The 18,559-nt window shown below is 36.1% G+C and overlaps 3 protein-coding genes across 5 annotated transcripts in view; all 3 read left to right on the top strand.

Moving 5' to 3' along the window:
• Positions 1-18,559, top strand: part of LOC130551079 (uncharacterized) — an 87,028-nt gene that overhangs the window by 29,527 nt on the left and 38,942 nt on the right. The gene's annotated exons all lie outside the window — the stretch shown is intronic.
• On the top strand, positions 11,386-15,223 carry LOC130551078 (uncharacterized). The gene is made up of 6 exons (XM_057328636.1): positions 11,386-12,497; positions 12,674-12,773; positions 13,486-13,816; positions 13,909-14,065; positions 14,216-14,343; positions 14,433-15,223. The coding sequence occupies exons 3-6, from the start codon at positions 13,670-13,672 to the stop codon at positions 14,682-14,684; spliced, it is 684 nt and encodes a 227-aa protein (XP_057184619.1). The 5' UTR covers positions 11,386-12,497; positions 12,674-12,773; positions 13,486-13,669; the 3' UTR covers positions 14,685-15,223.
• On the top strand, positions 14,686-17,454 carry LOC130551075 (G2/M phase-specific E3 ubiquitin-protein ligase-like). The gene is made up of 3 exons (XM_057328630.1): positions 14,686-14,732; positions 15,915-16,129; positions 17,202-17,454. The coding sequence occupies exons 1-3, from the start codon at positions 14,686-14,688 to the stop codon at positions 17,408-17,410; spliced, it is 471 nt and encodes a 156-aa protein (XP_057184613.1). The 3' UTR covers positions 17,411-17,454.

The following is an 18,559-nucleotide window of genomic DNA, read 5'->3' on the forward strand; positions in this document are numbered from 1 at the left end:
CCCCCATCGTGGGTTTTGTGTTGTATTTGTAATAATTAAAAGACCTTAGTTTACCATTTTCCTGCCTGCGCCTGGGTTCCGTTTCCTCTCAATCCGTGACAGTAATAGAAAAGCAATAAGATGTTAAACAAATGTATTTATATAATTTTATAATAATAATTAATGTGCAAACCTCTTTTTAATCTTTTTCAATTAGTTTGAATGTTTTTTTTTCTTTTATTCATTTTTTCATATATTTGTTCTGTATATTTTCATATATTTTTCATATATTTGTTCTTATAAATGTGTCTTTACATTGTGCTTTCAATAAAAGAAGGTTTGCCAAGCGAGATCAGCCATGACACTAACTACTACATTTCAAATGATTTCCCATTTGTCTTTTATAGCATTTCACACGCAAATGTGTACCTCGAACTATGAAATTTCTAATCGAGTATTTGCAAAAAAAGACCACATGAAATGGTGGCACTTTCTTTTTGTAGTATCACCATTCTACCACTAGATTATCTGCGCAAGCATGCTCAGAGGTGTGCTTCTATTTACACACAATTCTACGTATAAGTACAAGTTGGTAAATCCCACATTTTGCGTGAATCTGTTCTCACGCACTCACTACGCACATATCTGTGCGTACGCACTGTTGATAAATGAGGCCCCTGGTGCTGCTGTCACCCACAAAAGAGGGTCTACAGCAACATCTAGACACCCTGCACACTTTGTCAAACATGGGCAATATCAGTTAACCTTAAAAAGACTAAAATCATGATATTACAAAACATCACAGTTTCAAACTAAACAACATGCCCCTAGAACACACCCAGAACTACACATATCTTGGTACATTAGTAACACTGGAAACTTAAACAAGGCTGTGAATGACCTGAGAGACAATGCACAAAGATCTTTTTACACAATCAAAAATAATAATAATATCAAAAATGACATCCCAACTGTAATCTGTCTGAAAATAATCCAATCAATTATAGAACCAATCGCGCTGTATGGATGTGAGGTTTGGGGCCCTCTCACCAACCAAGAGTTCACCAAATGGGACAAACACCCAATAGAGACTCTGCAAACCGAAATGTGTAAAAACATTCTACGTGTACAGCGAAAAACTCCAAACAACGCCTACAGTGCAGAATTAGGCAAGCAAGCACAATTGAGTGTACAATTCATACACAATGGTAATTTAAAGTGCTTTACATAAAAATAATTAGAACAATCATCTACAATTGGAATTTAAAAACGATTTAAAGTGAACTAAAACAGTTTAGAATAAACTGATTATACATGAAATATAGCGCAGCAAGTTCGGACAAGGCACAGTGCTCATTCAGTAAATGCACAGCTAAGAAGATGAGTTTCGAGTCGGCATTTAAATGTTGATAATGTTTTAGCAGATCTGATCTCTTCTGGAAGCTGATTCCAGCTATCGGCAGCACAAAAGCAAAAGCAGATTCCCCTTGTTTGGAGTGAACCCTTGGTATATCTAACTGACTTGATCCTAATGATCCAAGTGGTCTGTTAGGTTTATATTTGGTGAGCATATCTGTGATGTATTTCGGTCCAAGGCAGTTTATTGATTTATAAATGAGTAACAGTACTTTGAAATCCATCCTAAAAGTAACTGGAAGCCAGTGTAGGGATCTAAGGACTGGTGTAATATGCTCAGATTGTCTGGTTCTAGTGAGAATGCTGGCAGGCAGCAGTGTTCTGTATGAGCTGCAGCGGTCTATTGGTTTTCTTGGGAATGCCGGTGAGAAGACCATTGCAATAATCCACCCTGCTGGTAATGAAGACATGCACAAGTTTCTCCAAGTCTTGACTTGAAACAAAATATCTAATCCTTTTAATGTTTTTGAGATGGCAGTATGCTGATTTTGTTACCGCTTTAACATGACTACTGAAACTAGGGGTCAAACAACTAAAAATCAAGTCAGACCTTAGAGTCAAGGCATGCATTCACCTTGAGAACTTCATTGTTTCCAAATGCAATGACTTCAGTTTTCCCTTTGTTTAACTGAAGAAAGTTTTGGCACATCCAACTGTTAATTTCATCATTGCATTGGCAGAGGGAGTCAATAGGGCTGTAGTCATTTGGTGATTAGGCTAGGAATTAGGACTATGTCCTCTAATGATTAAAATGCAAAAAAAAGAGCTATAAAATTCTACACTAGGGCTGGACAATAACCAGTTTCAACAAAAGGACAAGATTTCATACATACTGGGAGAAAACTCAAGAAGCTCAAACCTGGCTGCAAGATGTCAAGTCCTGCCACAACAAATCTCTGACACACACACACAAACTGACACTATGACAGGATCCTGTCACCCTCACTGAGAACTTTCACCATACTCTTTTTCTGTTTATATTGAGATGTACATATAGATACTTATAAACATGCACAAATCAGATTAAGATAAAAATAAATAAAAGTATATATGTATTTTNAAGGGGAGAAATAAAGTTGTGTTGTAACGGTACAGTGCTGTCTGCGTGTGGTGTCTCATATATCTACAGATTCTAGAGATCAGAATCTGTTACATACAGTTCTTGGAGGGTGGGCAGGGGAGCACCAATGATCTTCTCAGCAGTCCGAACCGTCCTCTGTAGTCTTCTGTGCTGTCATTAAACAGATCACCGCAGTCTTTTGGCTTGTTCGACTTAATGCATCAAGTCGAACAAGCCTTTTGAAAACGCATTCTTTGCGCAATGCATGGTTTGCTCAATTTGGGTTTTATTGTTAATTTTACAATTACAGTATTTATAAGAGATTTTATTTTCCATAGCCTAAATTAAACTGTTCAGAAAAGAAAGAATTTTTGCAGTTATTTTTGGTGGAATTGGTTAAAAAAAGCAATAAGATGTAAAAAATATATTTATATAATTTTATAATAACGATTAATGTTTTTTAAAAAAAAAATTCAATTAGTTTGAATGTTTTTTTTTCTTATTCATTTTTTCATATATTGTTCTGTTAAATGTGTCTTTACATTGTGCTTTCAATAAAATAAGGTTTGCCAAATCATACAGCAAAGCGAGATCAGCCATGACACAGCAGCTTTTGCAAGTGTATCTTTTTAGACACTTGTTTAGAGCTGATGTGATCGCAAATTCTTGTCCAGGACTGGCAGTGTAGTGCAAATTTGGCGTCCCAACATTAGCTGAGCGGGGCTTACCCCAGTATCACCGAGTGGCTCTGTAACTCAGAAGAGCCAAGTGAGGGTCAGGCTGACGCAGATTGTGTTAAGCTGTGCCTACAGCCCACTCAACAGCCCCATTCGACTGTGGGTAATGGGCGCTGCTGGAAATGTAATGAACACCCCAGCTCTTACAAAAGTCTGCAAAGTCTGTGGCACTGAACTGGGTGCCAATATCTGAATGAAGCTCTCTTGGAATCCTCCATCTCACAAACATCCCCTTTAGGGTGGTGATTTTACACTGTGGCTGCTGGTGATGTGTAAATGAGTGACTTCAATGTCTCTAGAATAAAAATCTACAACCACCAGATAGTGTTTAACCCCTTGTTCACACAGATCTGTTCCGATTGTGTGCCAGGGACTGGGAAAGTGGTGATTAGAGGCCATGTGGCTGACTAAAATCAAAAGGTTCTAGAGCTTGAAACATCGACATGTTTTTGGTCATTCAGTCAGCGGGCATGGCAAACTTCTGACACCATGTCATATAATTGCTTACAATGTACATTTATTATGCAGGGGTTATCATAAACACAACTTGTTCTTAGCTCACACGCAGCATTCTTTCTTCATTTACGACACTTGACAACAGTACCCCATGCGTCGCCAAGATGACGTAGCATATCCCCAAAGCCTAATGGGTAATATAGTATTAAACACATTGACACAATTATAAATAACTTATCTATGCACATCATTATTTTTTATTCATTGCACTTGTAATCTTTAATCAAAAACGTTTACCTCATCCCTGCTTGAAACGACATCTCTTCTGTAACGTGTCTGTTCCTTCGGGACTGTTTGTTCGTCCTGGCCTGCAGGGGTCGCTCTTCTCCTGCCAGGTGCCTTCAGATAGACCACATTATTGACTCTGGTGGCTCCAGGCCTGTAGAGGTCAACATTGCCTCCTTCTACATCTCATCATTACCGGATTGTCTACACCTGTGTTTGACCCTTTATAAGTCTGTTTGTTCCCTGCCTTTTTTGTTCAGTCTTGATCCGTTTACCCCTCGTTTCCTGTTGTGAGCAGTATGGTGTTAAGTGTTATAATGACAGTAATAGAAAAGCAATAAGATGTTAAACAAATGTATTTATATAATTTTATAATAATAATTAATGTGCAAACCTCTTTTTAATCTTTTTCAATTAGTTTGAATGTTTTTTTTTCTTTTATTCATTTTTTCATATATTTGTTCTGTATATTTACATATATTTTTCATATATTTGTTCTTATAAATGTGTCTTTACATTGTGCTTTCAATAAAAGAAGGTTTGCCAAGCGAGATCAGCCATGACACTAACTACTACATTTCAAATGATTTCCCATTTGTCTTTTATAGCATTTCACACGCAAATGTGTACCTCGAACTATGAAATTTCTAATCGAGTATTTGCAAAAAAAGACCACATGAAATGGTGGCACTTTCTTTTTGTAGTATCACCATTCTACCACTAGATTATCTGCGCAAGCATGCTCAGAGGTGTGCTTCTATTTACACACAATTCTACGTATAAGTACAAGTTGGTAAATCCCACATTTTGCGTGAATCTGTTCTCACGCACTCACTACGCACATATCTGTGCGTACGCACTGTTGATAAATGAGGCCCCTGGTGCTGCTGTCACCCACAAAAGAGGGTCTACAGCAACATCTAGACACCCTGCACACTTTGTCAAACATGGGCAATATCAGTTAACCTTAAAAAGACTAAAATCATGATATTACAAAACATCACAGTTTCAAACTAAACAACATGCCCCTAGAACACACCCAGAACTACACATATCTTGGTACATTAGTAACACTGGAAACTTAAACAAGGCTGTGAATGACCTGAGAGACAATGCACAAAGATCTTTTTACACAATCAAAAATAATAATAATATCAAAAATGACATCCCAACTGTAATCTGTCTGAAAATAATCCAATCAATTATAGAACCAATCGCGCTGTATGGATGTGAGGTTTGGGGCCCTCTCACCAACCAAGAGTTCACCAAATGGGACAAAGTGGGTTATCTCTGAGACGTTTGGCTTTACACATTTTTGTAAGATGCACATGTCGCTTTTTGAGGTTTGTTGCGGATGTCACGTCTTAATCCGTTCGTTCGTGTTAACTCACATGTTAAGTATGTGTTACCATTAAATTTCACGAAATGTATTAAATAATTAGAACAATCATCTACAAATGGAATTTAAAAACGATTTAAAGTGAACTAAAACAGTTTAGAATAAACTGATTATACATGAAATATAGCGCAGCAAGTTCGGACAAGGCACAGTGCTCATTCAGTAAATGCACAGCTAAGAAGATGAGTTTCGAGTCGGCATTTAAATGTTGATAATGTTTTAGCAGATCTGATCTCTTCTGGAAGCTGATTCCAGCTATCGGCAGCACAAAAGCAAAAGCAGATTCCCCTTGTTTGGAGTGAACCCTTGGTATATCTAACTGACTTGATCCTAATGATCCAAGTGGTCTGTTAGGTTTATATTTGGTGAGCATATCTGTGATGTATTTCGGTCCAAGGCAGTTTATTGATTTATAAATGAGTAACAGTACTTTGAAATCCATCCTAAAAGTAACTGGAAGCCAGTGTAGGGATCTAAGGACTGGTGTAATATGCTCAGATTGTCTGGTTCTAGTGAGAATGCTGGCAGGCAGCAGTGTTCTGTATGAGCTGCAGCGGTCTATTGGTTTTCTTGGGAATGCCGGTGAGAAGACCATTGCAATAATCCACCCTGCTGGTAATGAAGACATGCACAAGTTTCTCCAAGTCTTGACTTGAAACAAAATATCTAATCCTTTTAATGTTTTTGAGATGGCAGTATGCTGATTTTGTTACCGCTTTAACATGACTACTGAAACTAGGGGTCAAACAACTAAAAATCAAGTCAGACCTTAGAGTCAAGGCATGCATTCACCTTGAGAACTTCATTGTTTCCAAATGCAATGACTTCAGTTTTCCCTTTGTTTAACTGAAGAAAGTTTTGGCACATCCAACTGTTAATTTCATCATTGCATTGGCAGAGGGAGTCAATAGGGCTGTAGTCATTTGGTGATTAGGCTAGGAATTAGGACTATGTCCTCTAATGATTAAAATGCAAAAAAAAGAGCTATAAAATTCTACACTAGGGCTGGACAATAACCAGTTTCAACAAAAGGACAAGATTTCATACATACTGGGAGAAAACTCAAGAAGCTCAAACCTGGCTGCAAGATGTCAAGTCCTGCCACAACAAAGCTCTGACACATCACACACAAACTGACACTATGACAGGATCCTGTCACCCTCACTGAGAACTTTCACCAGTACTCTTTTTCTGTTTATATTGAGATGTACATATAGATACTTATAAACATGCACAAATCAGATTAAGATAAAAATAAATAAAAGTATATATGTATTTTTTCTGTGCTTTGGCAATGTAAAAATGTGTTTTATCATGCCAATAAAGCGTCTTTGACTCTTGAATCTTGACTCCAGAGGGAGCAGCACCACTTCCACTTGTAACACTGTTTGAAGAATTTATCCTTCAGAATCTGACTGTAAATTTAGGAATTTAAGATAATCTCCAACTCCGACAGGTCTTTGACTTGAAATGGTGCTGGTCCCTCAAAGTCACCTAAATAAATATTGCCTGTGTGTTTGTTTTTGTGGAACGAAAATGAGTCACATTGTCTAGTTTGGTTAGTTTATTTTAGAGTAATGAAGCAATAATAATAGTGAATCATGTCGGAGGCTGTCAGTCTCTTAATGTCCTGCCTTAAATCCCCTTTTCTGCCTCACTGAATATACTAGACATACACAGTTGGTACAAAATGACCAGTATTATTCTTGATAAAATATTGCACTTAATTTGTAAATTTAGACTATTTATCGTAGCCTACTGACTTTTATACCTCTGTGTGTATTTGAGAGTAAATTCATATTAGTCTTGCATAGAAGGTTTGTATGCTCTAAATATGTATTTGTAAATGTATATTTTGTATAAATAATAATAAGCAATGTAACAATGTGATGTTTAATAAATTATTACATACACAAGCTTATTTATCTATTAGTTTTAAGTATTTTGAGATGTCAAATGTTATTTTTTAATGTTTATTATGTTAATTGTCAAGTTATTTCACGAGCTGAAATCAACATCGAATCGAAAATGTAAAGTTAACCAATTGCGTCGATTTTTGGTTAGTTTTGAATGGCGTGACTAACGTTGATTCAACATTACCCCGATGAGCAAAACGATGCCGGATCGACGTTGGAGATCAACATCGTTTTAATATCGTGAGAGATGTTGATTCTACAGTACGTAGTTTCCTATCTGGGTAGTTGTTACTACCACAAAAAACTGCATATTCTAGTTTAGATAAGATGATTATAAATATATTTTATTTGTAATCCTTTACACAGCATTCTATATACCAATGACATCAAAGTGTGTGACAAAAACCTACATTGTCAGTGAACCTTTATTTTGTATATACTGTCCATGTAATAAGTTTGAAGGAGCTGGATGCAGCTTGCAAACCGAGGCTGCAGACATGTTGTGTGTGAAAAAATTTTGAAATATTAAAAAAATGATGTTGCTGGAAAAAAAAGTTAACTGACAATGTGAGATTTTGTCACACACTCTGATGTCATTGGTATATAGAATCATGTAAAGGATTACAAATAGAGTATATGTATTATCTTATCTTCACTAAAATATGCAGTTTTTTGTGGTAGGCCACATGAAATCATTAAAAAGTACAATATATATTTCAGACCTAGTGGAGTAGTAATAAATGGTAAGCGGGAATCAGTGTTGGGTGTAACTAGTTACTAAGTAATTAGTTACTGTAATTTAATTACTTTTCACTTGAAAAAGTAAAGTAAGGGATTACTCTTATTTTCGCTGTAATTTAATTAGTTACTTCTGATGTAATTAAACTAAATACTTTGTGTAATATATGTGTGTGCAATAGTGGAATTGACATCAAAATTCAAAGTCTAACTTTAAAATGAATGCTTTAATGTAAAATTGTCACATTTGTAATACTTTGGTCATTAAATAAGAGTACTTTATGTAGTTTATATTATTTATTTGAATGAATTAAAAGAGCCGTTTCATGTCTATCCTTGAATCACTTAACTCATCAAGGTTGATATAGGATATAGAAAGTAATTAGTAATAAGTAACTAAATACTTTTTGAAGAGAGTAATTTGTACAGTAATCTAATTACACTATTGAATATATAATTAGTAACTAGTAATTAATTACTTTTTCCAGAGTAATTTACCCAACACTGGCGGGAATGAAACACCACCTTAGTGGCCGTTACCAAAAAAGCATCATAACTCGCCTCTTGGGTTCTATTCTCTTTGTCGACGGTCGATTGCTCTTCCTTGCGTTCCCGGATGTAACACTAGATTATAGCCAAATGAAATTCAGATTTTGTCGAATTTGATGTCCCGAGTATTGAGACCTGAATTTTACGACCTGAAAGTGTGAACTTGAATAATGAAAACATGAATTTCAAAACCCAAATTTTTAGGAGGGTGAATTCATACAAAAATGATGTTCAAATAATTACAAATAAGGACAATAAAATCTGAGGTAATAAATTCGGTAGCTTTTTCAAATTCAAGTCTTAAAGATATAAATCTGTCGTCATACAAAGGGTCTTCTGCCAAAATCTGGATACACGGAGGAGTATTTGCAGTTGCATTAGGTTGCATTACCACCTCAGGGTGTGCATCAACTTTCTAATAATTGAACGGCCCGTCGTCAATTATTCCTTATATATACACATGTACATATACACATACGCACGCACGCATATACAGTATACTGTACATATGAAGAGTTGTTGCAAAACGAAACTCAGAAAAATAAAATAAAACCGAGTTCTCCAAATTCATGCTTTTATTATGTTATTAGGTTTTTATTGTGTTAGTTAGCTGTATTTTTTGAGTTATTGTGGGTTAAATCAAAACAAACCAACTGCTGTTTGATTGACATTAATTTGAATGCACAATAAAAAAACGATTAAAAAAAAAAATTAAACTGTTCTCATTTTGGTACCAAACTTTTCATATATACATACAAATACGCACGCGAGTTTGGTTGCACCACATTATGTTATCAGGTTCTTATTGTGTTAGTTAGCTGTATTTTTTATTTTGTTATTATGGCTTAAAGGAGTCATATTGCATGGCTAAAACGAATATTATTGTTTGTTTTAGATGTAACGCAATGTGTATACACCATTTAAAGTTTAAAAAACTTGTATTTTCCACATACCGTGCATGTTTGTATCTCCTCTTTGCCCCGCCTCTCTGAAACGTGCTGATTTTTTACAAAGCTCATCGCTCTGAAAAGCGAGGTGTGCTATGATTGGCTAGTTCACCAGTGCGTAGTGATTGGTCAAATACTGCAAGCATTTCACAGAAATGTAACGCCTCTTACCATATTCGGAACATCAGGTTGCAAAGCAACTGTACTGACAGGCGATACAATGAAATTTACAATTACGCCCACCTTAACTACATGTAGATTTGGGCGGTCTTAGTCAAATCATGTTACGAAGTTACGTAGATTCGCGGGGGTATGATTACACGAGGTGTTTCAGGCAAGTCTAGTTGAGCATTCGCTTTTAGATAGAATGCATCTTTTGTTCCCACACTTTCATTTGTGCAATTTTACGCGTCTAATACATGCATGGGAAACTTATAACACACCAAAGACACAGAAAAACACGTACTTCCGCCATATGACCCCTTTAAATCAAAACAAACCAACTGCAGTTTGATTGATATTAAATGGAATGCACAATTAACTCCAACCAATAAAACTCTTCATATACACTCTTAAAATTGATGTGTTAAAAATGTACACAAAACATGTGTAAAAGGATTCATAACACACATTTGTGTTAGTACTGACACATTATGTGTGAATATTATTCGTAACCGTTTACACAGTCACTGTGTAAAATACATTTACCAGTGCATACATACAATAAAATGCATTGTAGATTTAGTTACATTAAAAAGAAGTTTGAAATAATGTGGTATTACACTTTCCAATTGTTTAAAAAAAATATTAATGTGATTCAGACAACGTGTGCTCCCTCTGATTATCCTGTATTTATGTTTACAATAAAAACGATATATAATATACAGCAATATAATTTATTTAGCTTCTACAATAGGAAATATACAAGCAAATAATAAGGCAGAACTCCAGTACAAAGTTAGTTAAAAATAAAAAGTTATGTGATATAACTTTGCCCTCAGTCAAAACGCTGAGACTGCCCCTTAGATATACCCGAAATAAAATTGATCCACTGGTTAACCACTATAGAGACAGCGGCAATTTTGTGAAAGACCTGCCGAGATTATACTGCGTTGGGCTGGGTGCATTTGCACCGAGTGCCTGGTGCTGCCTGGATCTCACATCTCCGACAACGTTGGACCAAAGGTTGAAATTAACGTTATGTTTCTTAAACGACCGCAGATTTGAACTTGTCTTTATACACATACATTCTCGCCTGAATTGCTCTTAAAACAACACTTCGTGACATAATAAGAGTAATATTTCTACCATTATGCAGGTTTTCTGCGCTATTGCCGTTTATGGCTGTCCCAATTTCACAGGTCATGCACTGATGACGTTTCACAAGTTCGACACAAGCACAGACAAACACGCATTATTGTATTTTTGTATGTGTGTCATTATTATTGTAGACCCATGGCCATCTGTAATGCATTTGTTTGTTTGAGCAAAAAAACGACAAGAACGCATATTCTGTTATGCCTGCGCTGTGTGACGTTCATTTCCTACTGCCATTCCATTCAGAGATGTGGCCGTCTCCCTCAGGAAAGAAATTAATTTTAAAATTAGTTACAATAGGATATATATATATATATATATATATATATAGTATTTTTATATAGTGTACGAAAGTTACGTGATTATTGTGCAGGAAACTGGCTGTTCATTTTAACCTTTGTTATGGTTAATGTTAATCTTTTAACAAAATAGTGCCTGATGCTGAGCTCGCACGTTTGGCGCGGTTTTACAAAGCTAACGTTACGATTGCAGGATTATTAACAAACATTATTTTATGAAATGCTACGGCACATTGGACTACATGTTATTACGTATGGCACTTTGAGCACTTTAAAGCCCTAACATATGGTGTCGTAAATAGACGCGACACGGGATAACATGTATCTTTTCTAAATTAGTCGAGTTTATGTCCAGACGTAAAATTCGCAACTAGCGTCAGTGGGTCTTATTACAAACGATGCCTTTCGAATGTCACGTATAGTTCAGGGCATGGTGGAACAGTATGCACCGTCATCGTGTCTAGTCCTAGTGGAGAGTAGTGGCTTAATGGTAAGAGTCGAACCTCAATGCCTGCTGCAGAATAAGGATAAAGCGCTATGTAATCAACATCCTTGTTGGATTATATAGGCGCCATTTTGTGATGTTACATGACTATTTGGCAATGCAGCAAAGGTAATAGTGTAACGTTTTTGTTTCCCTACTGGAAAATCCAACTAATACCCAGCTCAGCCAAGCTGGTCCACCAGCTCAGCCAGGTCCCCACCAGCTCGGCCAAGCTGGTCAACCAGCTTTGACCAGCTCATAGCCAGCTTGAGCTGGATTTTCCAGTAGGGTTACACGTGTGATAATGTAGAATGCTTTTTAATATGTATATGACCGTGGTCTTAATATATGTCTTATTTTTCAGGTAATGGAAGACGAAGACAAAATCACAGTTACTTTAACAATTTTACACAGAGTGCTTGCAACTGTCTTAATAGACGGAAAGGAGACATGGAGAAAACTGTTCACAGTCGGAAGTGTTGAAGAACTGATCAACTCAGTCAAAACTGAGTTGTCTCAACAAGTATCTGTTGATCGAATATTGAGATTTGACACAGATTTTCAAGAATTCATTGACACTGATTTGAATACAGAACTAAGGGAGTTTGACAAATTACAAATATATTATATTACAAATATCACCCAGGCTCCATTAGAAAGAAGTGTTCAACCATTACCGGTAAACCATTATTGTCTTTTTTTAAATAAGTAGTCAAAGTAAACATTGACTTTTTAATGTTTTGTCATTTTATAGTGTCATTCAACAGATGCAACCACGACTGGCCAGCTGGCACTGCTCGAGGAAAAGGCCCCTACAGTCCTGAGAGAACATGAAGAGACAAAGATGTTGTCCATTTCATCAAGAAAGTTACTTGTAAAAGTTGCTGTTAGTGACCTTGTAGAGAAACATGGATTGTGAGTATATGGTTTTGGTTTTTAAACAACAGTAAAGTTTTTTTTTTTCACTATTACATTATAAGTACTCTTCAGGAATACTTACCAGTGTTAATCAAAGTGTTAACAATTTGCTATGTCAATGTTTGTTTTGTTACTGTGATATATTTTGTTCTTCTATTGAAATAACCTTTCAGCTATCCATCTGGTAAGGAAAAGCTGGCACTAGCAAAGGAGATTGTGCTGTTGTTCCCCTCATTAAGGATTTCGGTTCCATTTGGTCAAAATGAGGGACATGTAAGGATGCTTTTACATACTTCATTTATAGAGCCCGACCGATAAGGGTTTTTGGGGGCCGATATCGATATTGGGGAGTAAAAAATGTCTGATATTCTTTATGCGTGTACTATATTGCAGTACCAGTCAAAAGTTTGGACACACTTCCCATTTGTATTGGCCTAACTCTGACATTTCATAAATTCAGTTTTTATGACTGGATTCCACAATTCCGTCCACGTTTTCCGCATCGCGGAGAATCATAGGGCCATACTCTTGTAGCAAATGAGTATGATAAGCTCAATGTGAGAGAGTAAAAGACGGGGACACGTTGAGCTCAACTGCCATAGGAATGGGTTGAAAACGGCAGTGGAAATAACGTTACACAGTGAGTCGCGAAGACACCACTTGTCTGCCGCTGCCCAAACCAGTGAGCTTACTGAAGCGAAAGGGTTGGCTCGTGTCGCATGACCTGGTTGCCAGTAGCAAACAATGGAGCATGCTCTGCTGGACAAACTAAGTAATTACACCATTTACAAGCATTTTATCTGTTATATTGTTCTATAAAAATTTTTTATATCTGTGTCAAATCGGCAGCATATACACAGATGCCGATATTTCGGCGACATGCTCATATCGGCCAACCGATAAATCGGTCGGGCTCTATTCATTTATGTGTGTACAAAGTGCTCAAATGTACTTCACTTCACTCTTTTTGCATTGATCATGATAGGAGCATTTCTTTGATGGGCCATCACACAGTGGATTTATAGAAATGAGACTACAGAACATCAGGGCGGAAGCTTCAACAGAGCCAACGGACCTACAGTTTGAAACGTCGCCATTGTAAACTGCAACCTTCTTCACCAAGTCTAGAAGAAACAGTGCCAAGTGAGTGGTTGACCCTGATAAAGAGGATGCGACCATCAACAGAGAATTCATCATCAATAAAGAATGCAATTGACCAAACCTTCAGTTATCGAAGAAAATGGATAATGACAAAATCGCCAACCGTTAGAGAAATCTTCAAGGAATATCCAAGATTTCTGGACATGCCATCCTTGGTAAAACAAATGCTCAACTGCAGAGAACTTTACACTAAATGTTGCATAATTGTAATATTATTTTTTCTTTGTTTCTGTTATATTCACTAAAGATGGATATTGAGTTTTCCAAGCTTACAGATGGGAAAGAAGACATGTTTATCAGGAAATGGGAGGGAACCATTATTCCAAAACTCAAGGAAATAGCATTGTTGGAGAAGAAAATGGACATCAGACAATTATTGGAGAAAGCTGACAGTCAAGATGATGGTATGATTTTCTGCCTCTGTGTGGCATGTGCACAATTTATAATGTGGAAAATGAAATTAAATATTTAACCTTCAATGTATGATATAATAAATAAATGAATAAACTTTTAATTTATATTTTGCATGTGTCCTGCATGTTTACTACATCCAGATGAGCTGTGTTATACCATGTTGAAGGTCCTCATTCATCTTCTTCCACCCATGCCATCTGGGAGAAGTGCTGCCGGCAGTAAATGCTGTGTGAATTCCGCTGTCTCATACCTGTTGGAGTTTGTGCCGGTAGGCTTTGTTACTCTAAAATGTTTATAAAGAAGTTATTTATCATGCAACAACATTTCCTAAGGCTGTTCATTGTTTCATTTCCATAGGCTGGTACCAGCGTGATCTCTTTGCTTACTGAATCGATGAAAGGGTCTCTGAAGTCAGGTCAGCCACAGTTGGTTTCCATCGGTTCTCTCGGACATGGAGCCCAGTATGTAATTGTGGCAAAGAATGATTCTTTTGCCCTTCCACTTGATGTTGACAATCTCACTTGTGCTGTAGACAGACTTTTCAAATTCTACTGGCTGTGCAATCTTCAGTATCCCTGCCAACTGTCTTCAGTTTTTTCATTTTTTTAACATGTATATGACCTACCCTTGTCCCAGTCCTCTTGCAAACGATCAAAGGTTATGGAATTGATTGCGAAATTGCAGTCTCATGTCTAATTGAAACAAGCATGTATACCTGTCCAAAGTGTTTTTAAAAAATCTCTCTTGAAACAAGGTGTTTGAAACTAATTTGTTGGAAATATGTTGTCTGTCTTTGAGCAGGTTTTAATGTTAAATTGGTAAGGTTAGCAGGTGAACACCAGGTCAGTACATGAACTATACGTGTTATTTATCTCGTTTACAAATGTTCATTTTAAGTATTTTTCTAAATGTGAAATAAGACGTTGGTATGTAGGCTGAGAATTGTTTTTTGCAATTTACATTTTGGAAACCATTTCAGGCATTGTTCATTCAACAGTGTTTAACGTGCTGTATTAAGATTCAATGAATTATTTTATAAAATGCATGTAATGTAATTTATGTTTAAAGTGCTTGTTTAATACTGTAAACAATTCATACGTATTTTAACGTATTTCAAATATTTGTTAAAAAAGAACAAATAAATAGTATTTGGACAGTATTCAGTAGTTGTCTGTTTGATTTCTTAATAAAAAGTTTACAAATTTTGTAATTTAATATGTTTAATCTTTTATATTAAAACTAAACAATTACTCAATAACACACAGTTGTGTTAAATGCACTCAAAATAACACATTGATGTGTTTACTAAAGCAACACATTTGTGTGTTACATTTTACAACACATGTTCTGTGTCAAATTTAACTCAGTATGTGTTGTCCCTGTGCACACTCAGAACATGTGTAATAAATAACACATGTTGTGTTGTTTTTAACACATTTGTTTTAAGAGTGTGTAGATAAGGCAGTCCATAACCTGTCACTTCTTGGGTCCCTGAAAGTCATTAGGTCATTCAGTGACCGTGATGACATTTTGTCATCATCTCTACATTATTATTTGGAGGGAAGACTGGATGCACCATGGAGACAGTAAGTGCTTTGATTGTGCCTATTGACCTAAAATGACATGTATATGTGAAAGATTAGATGAAATAACATCTAGGTTTGTTATTTGTGTATAGTATATTATAATACACATCAAACAACCGTATATCGTGTATATATGCTCCTGTGATTATCTGCATGACCTTGCTGAGTAGTTAAATGCCTTAAATGTTGGTTCATACACACCGGTAGTAATGTAACAAGTCACTGATATCAGTTAATGGAATGTCCTTACTAGATTGAAGGAGGGCTTGGAAACACTGGGGGTGCTGCAGGCACTGAAAAATAACCTGTGCCTAAGAAACTTGTTTGCTGGAGGTCCCCCTGCACCACTTACAGCAGAACAAGTGACCGACCTCTTTAAGGTCTGTTACTCTGAAAGAGGAAGCTCAAGGCGGGTGGAGGAGGAGCGTGCCGTTGGCCAGTGGAGAGACTTGCTAATAGACATAGAGGGTATGCACACTTATCAGAAGACAAACACTAAAAACACATTAGTGTAAAATATAGCTGTTTAATTAATTTATGGTGGTCCACACTATTATCTGAAAGTATACTGTACAAAAAATAAAAACAACAGTGATAATTTTTCTACATAATGATGTTAATCCTGGGCCGTTTTTTGTCTCCCTTTTATGAACAAAAAAACTTTAACAAAATTCATGCCACAGACAGCGGCATTCTCAGGCAACTGATTTATTCCATTTGGGTCCTGACTAAATGGGTTAGCAATGCTAGTGTTTAACAATTTGAGCTCACTCAACCTTGCAAGGAATATTCATCAAAATATGCAAAGGATAAGATGGGATGGTTTTAAACCCAAAAGCATAAATAAATATACAGGAATAAATAAAGGAAACTTGCAAAAAGACAAATAGGTTTTGGCAGGCTGCTCCCATAAAAATGTTTATGGCATTAAAAAAAAAATATTTTGAAAAATATCAAAAAGGCATCAGTAGAAATCAAGCTTTTAGCACATAAAGGATGTGATAGTTCACCCAAAACTGAAAATTCTGTCCTTTAGGCACCCACCTGTATGACTTTCTTCTGCAGAACACAAAAGGACATGGGTTCCACTGCTGTTCGGTTAACAACTTCTTTTGTGTTTTGCGGAGGAAAGAAAGTCACAGGTTGGAAATGACAAGAGGATTACGAATTTTTTATTTTTGGGTGAACTATCACTTTAATTACTTAAAGCAACAACCTGCTGAAAAATTAACATTCTGTCATGAACTACTCTAAGTCATTCGACTACCCTAGGACCTACGTTTATCTTCAGACACAGATTAAGATATTTTTGTTGAGCCCTGCAGGAGCAGTCTATGGGGGATGCAGAAAGGTCCCGCGGGGCTCAACAAAAATATATTAATTTGATAAACACAGATCCAAGGGTTGTCAAACGACTTGAGGGTGAGTACTTGATGACATCATTTTAATTTTTCGGTGGAGGATCCCTTTAAGTTGGGTCCTGTGAAGTATAAAACAATTTCGCATTGAATCACTTTGTTAAATCAACTTTACATTGCAGGTGGAGATGCTGTGCTGCTTTGGGACGAAAACATGACAGTGAGTTTGGAGGATGTCCTAATGTTCGCCACTGGCACCAACCGCATTCCTCCACTAGGATTTGATGTTGTGCCAACTCTGAGATTCCTACATGAAAACAAAGAATTGAGGAAATTTCCAGAGGCCAATACATGTGGCCTAATTTTGAGGCTCCCAATTCATGGCTCATAACACTTTCAGTGAGCACATGGTTTCAGGAATTTTGCAGTCCCCACATTTTGGCCAAGCTTGATGTGTTTTTGTGACTATGTTGCTGTGATTAAACTTTGAATCCTTCTTATGAAACTTGAATTTTGATCCAGGTTATTTTTGGTCTTTTATATTATTGTATATCCTTCAAATAAAACATTAAAACATTTGAGAAATGGATCATCTGTCTGTTGGATATTAAATAGTCAATGCAAGTTATTTATAACGGTTTTGTTGAGTTAAAGACACTTACAACACTAACACAGTGTCAAGAAAAGACATTAGAAGCCATTATAATTTTTCGCAATGTGACAAACATAATAATGCAAGCAACAATTACATTAGAACAAGCAGGTTGTCGTGTTGTGTCCGGTGTTGACACTGTGTAACAAGACTTCACAATGATGGAATGAATAAACCAGATTGAAATTTTTTATGATTATGCATTTGAACAATCATAACATTACAGGCTGATATTAAGAAAAAAAAATGCTCAATTATAAGCCATTGCAGACTAAGACACATTAATACAACATGATACAACTGAGATTTTTAACACTTTGCATTTGTGAATAAAATATACCAGACTTGAAAAGTTATGCCAGTGAATATAATTGCGCTAAATGAGTTGGAACAAATAACTATAATTAATTGTGAATGGCAACGGTTTGTGGAATGCCCTCTAGTGGATGACAAGTGCACTCCAGCTAGTGACAACAATAAAACGGTGTCATTTTTATTCTTTCCTGTTGCAGAAATTCAGAGTTTAAACAAGTGATGAGAAAAGCCATAAGGGTAAACATTAGTAGGCTACATTAGAAATATAAAAACATGTAAAAAAATGTTTTACAGACTATGGGTTAAAATGGATAAATGAGATTAATATTAGAAATATTGGTTTTGATAGTGTTCACAAAAAAATATGAAATTAGCTATTTTATTTATCACGAAGCCTAAAATCACATATGGGCGTCATCGAAGTATTGTATAACAAGGCTCAAAATATATTAGGTTACAAGAACAAAGGCATACGGGTATAAGGTAATAACATGAAGAGAAGCTAATGATCACTGATTATTGTTGTCTGGTGTAATTATCCCTTCAGGTAAAAGAACAAAAGCAATAGAATTA

This window comes from Triplophysa rosa, unplaced genomic scaffold (genome assembly GCF_024868665.1).
Source record: "Triplophysa rosa unplaced genomic scaffold, Trosa_1v2 scaffold60_ERROPOS690268, whole genome shotgun sequence".
Taxonomy (NCBI): Eukaryota; Metazoa; Chordata; class Actinopteri; order Cypriniformes; family Nemacheilidae; genus Triplophysa; species Triplophysa rosa.

Bases quoted from the DNA above. Each gene is read 5' to 3' on its own strand.
- LOC130551078 (XM_057328636.1), top strand. From the start codon at position 13,670: ATGCGACCATCAACAGAGAATTCATCATCAATAAAGAATGCAATTGAC. The intron at 14,066-14,215 runs GTATGATTTTCT...TACTACATCCAG, and splicing joins AGCTGACAGTCAAGATGATG to ATGAGCTGTGTTATACCATG. The intron at 14,344-14,432 runs GTAGGCTTTGTT...TCATTTCCATAG, and splicing joins ACCTGTTGGAGTTTGTGCCG to GCTGGTACCAGCGTGATCTC.
- LOC130551075 (XM_057328630.1), top strand. From the start codon at position 14,686: ATGTATATGACCTACCCTTGTCCCAGTCCTCTTGCAAACGATCAAAG. The intron at 14,733-15,914 runs GTTATGGAATTG...TGTCCTTACTAG, and splicing joins CCTCTTGCAAACGATCAAAG to ATTGAAGGAGGGCTTGGAAA. The intron at 16,130-17,201 runs GTATGCACACTT...TTTACATTGCAG, and splicing joins CTTGCTAATAGACATAGAGG to GTGGAGATGCTGTGCTGCTT.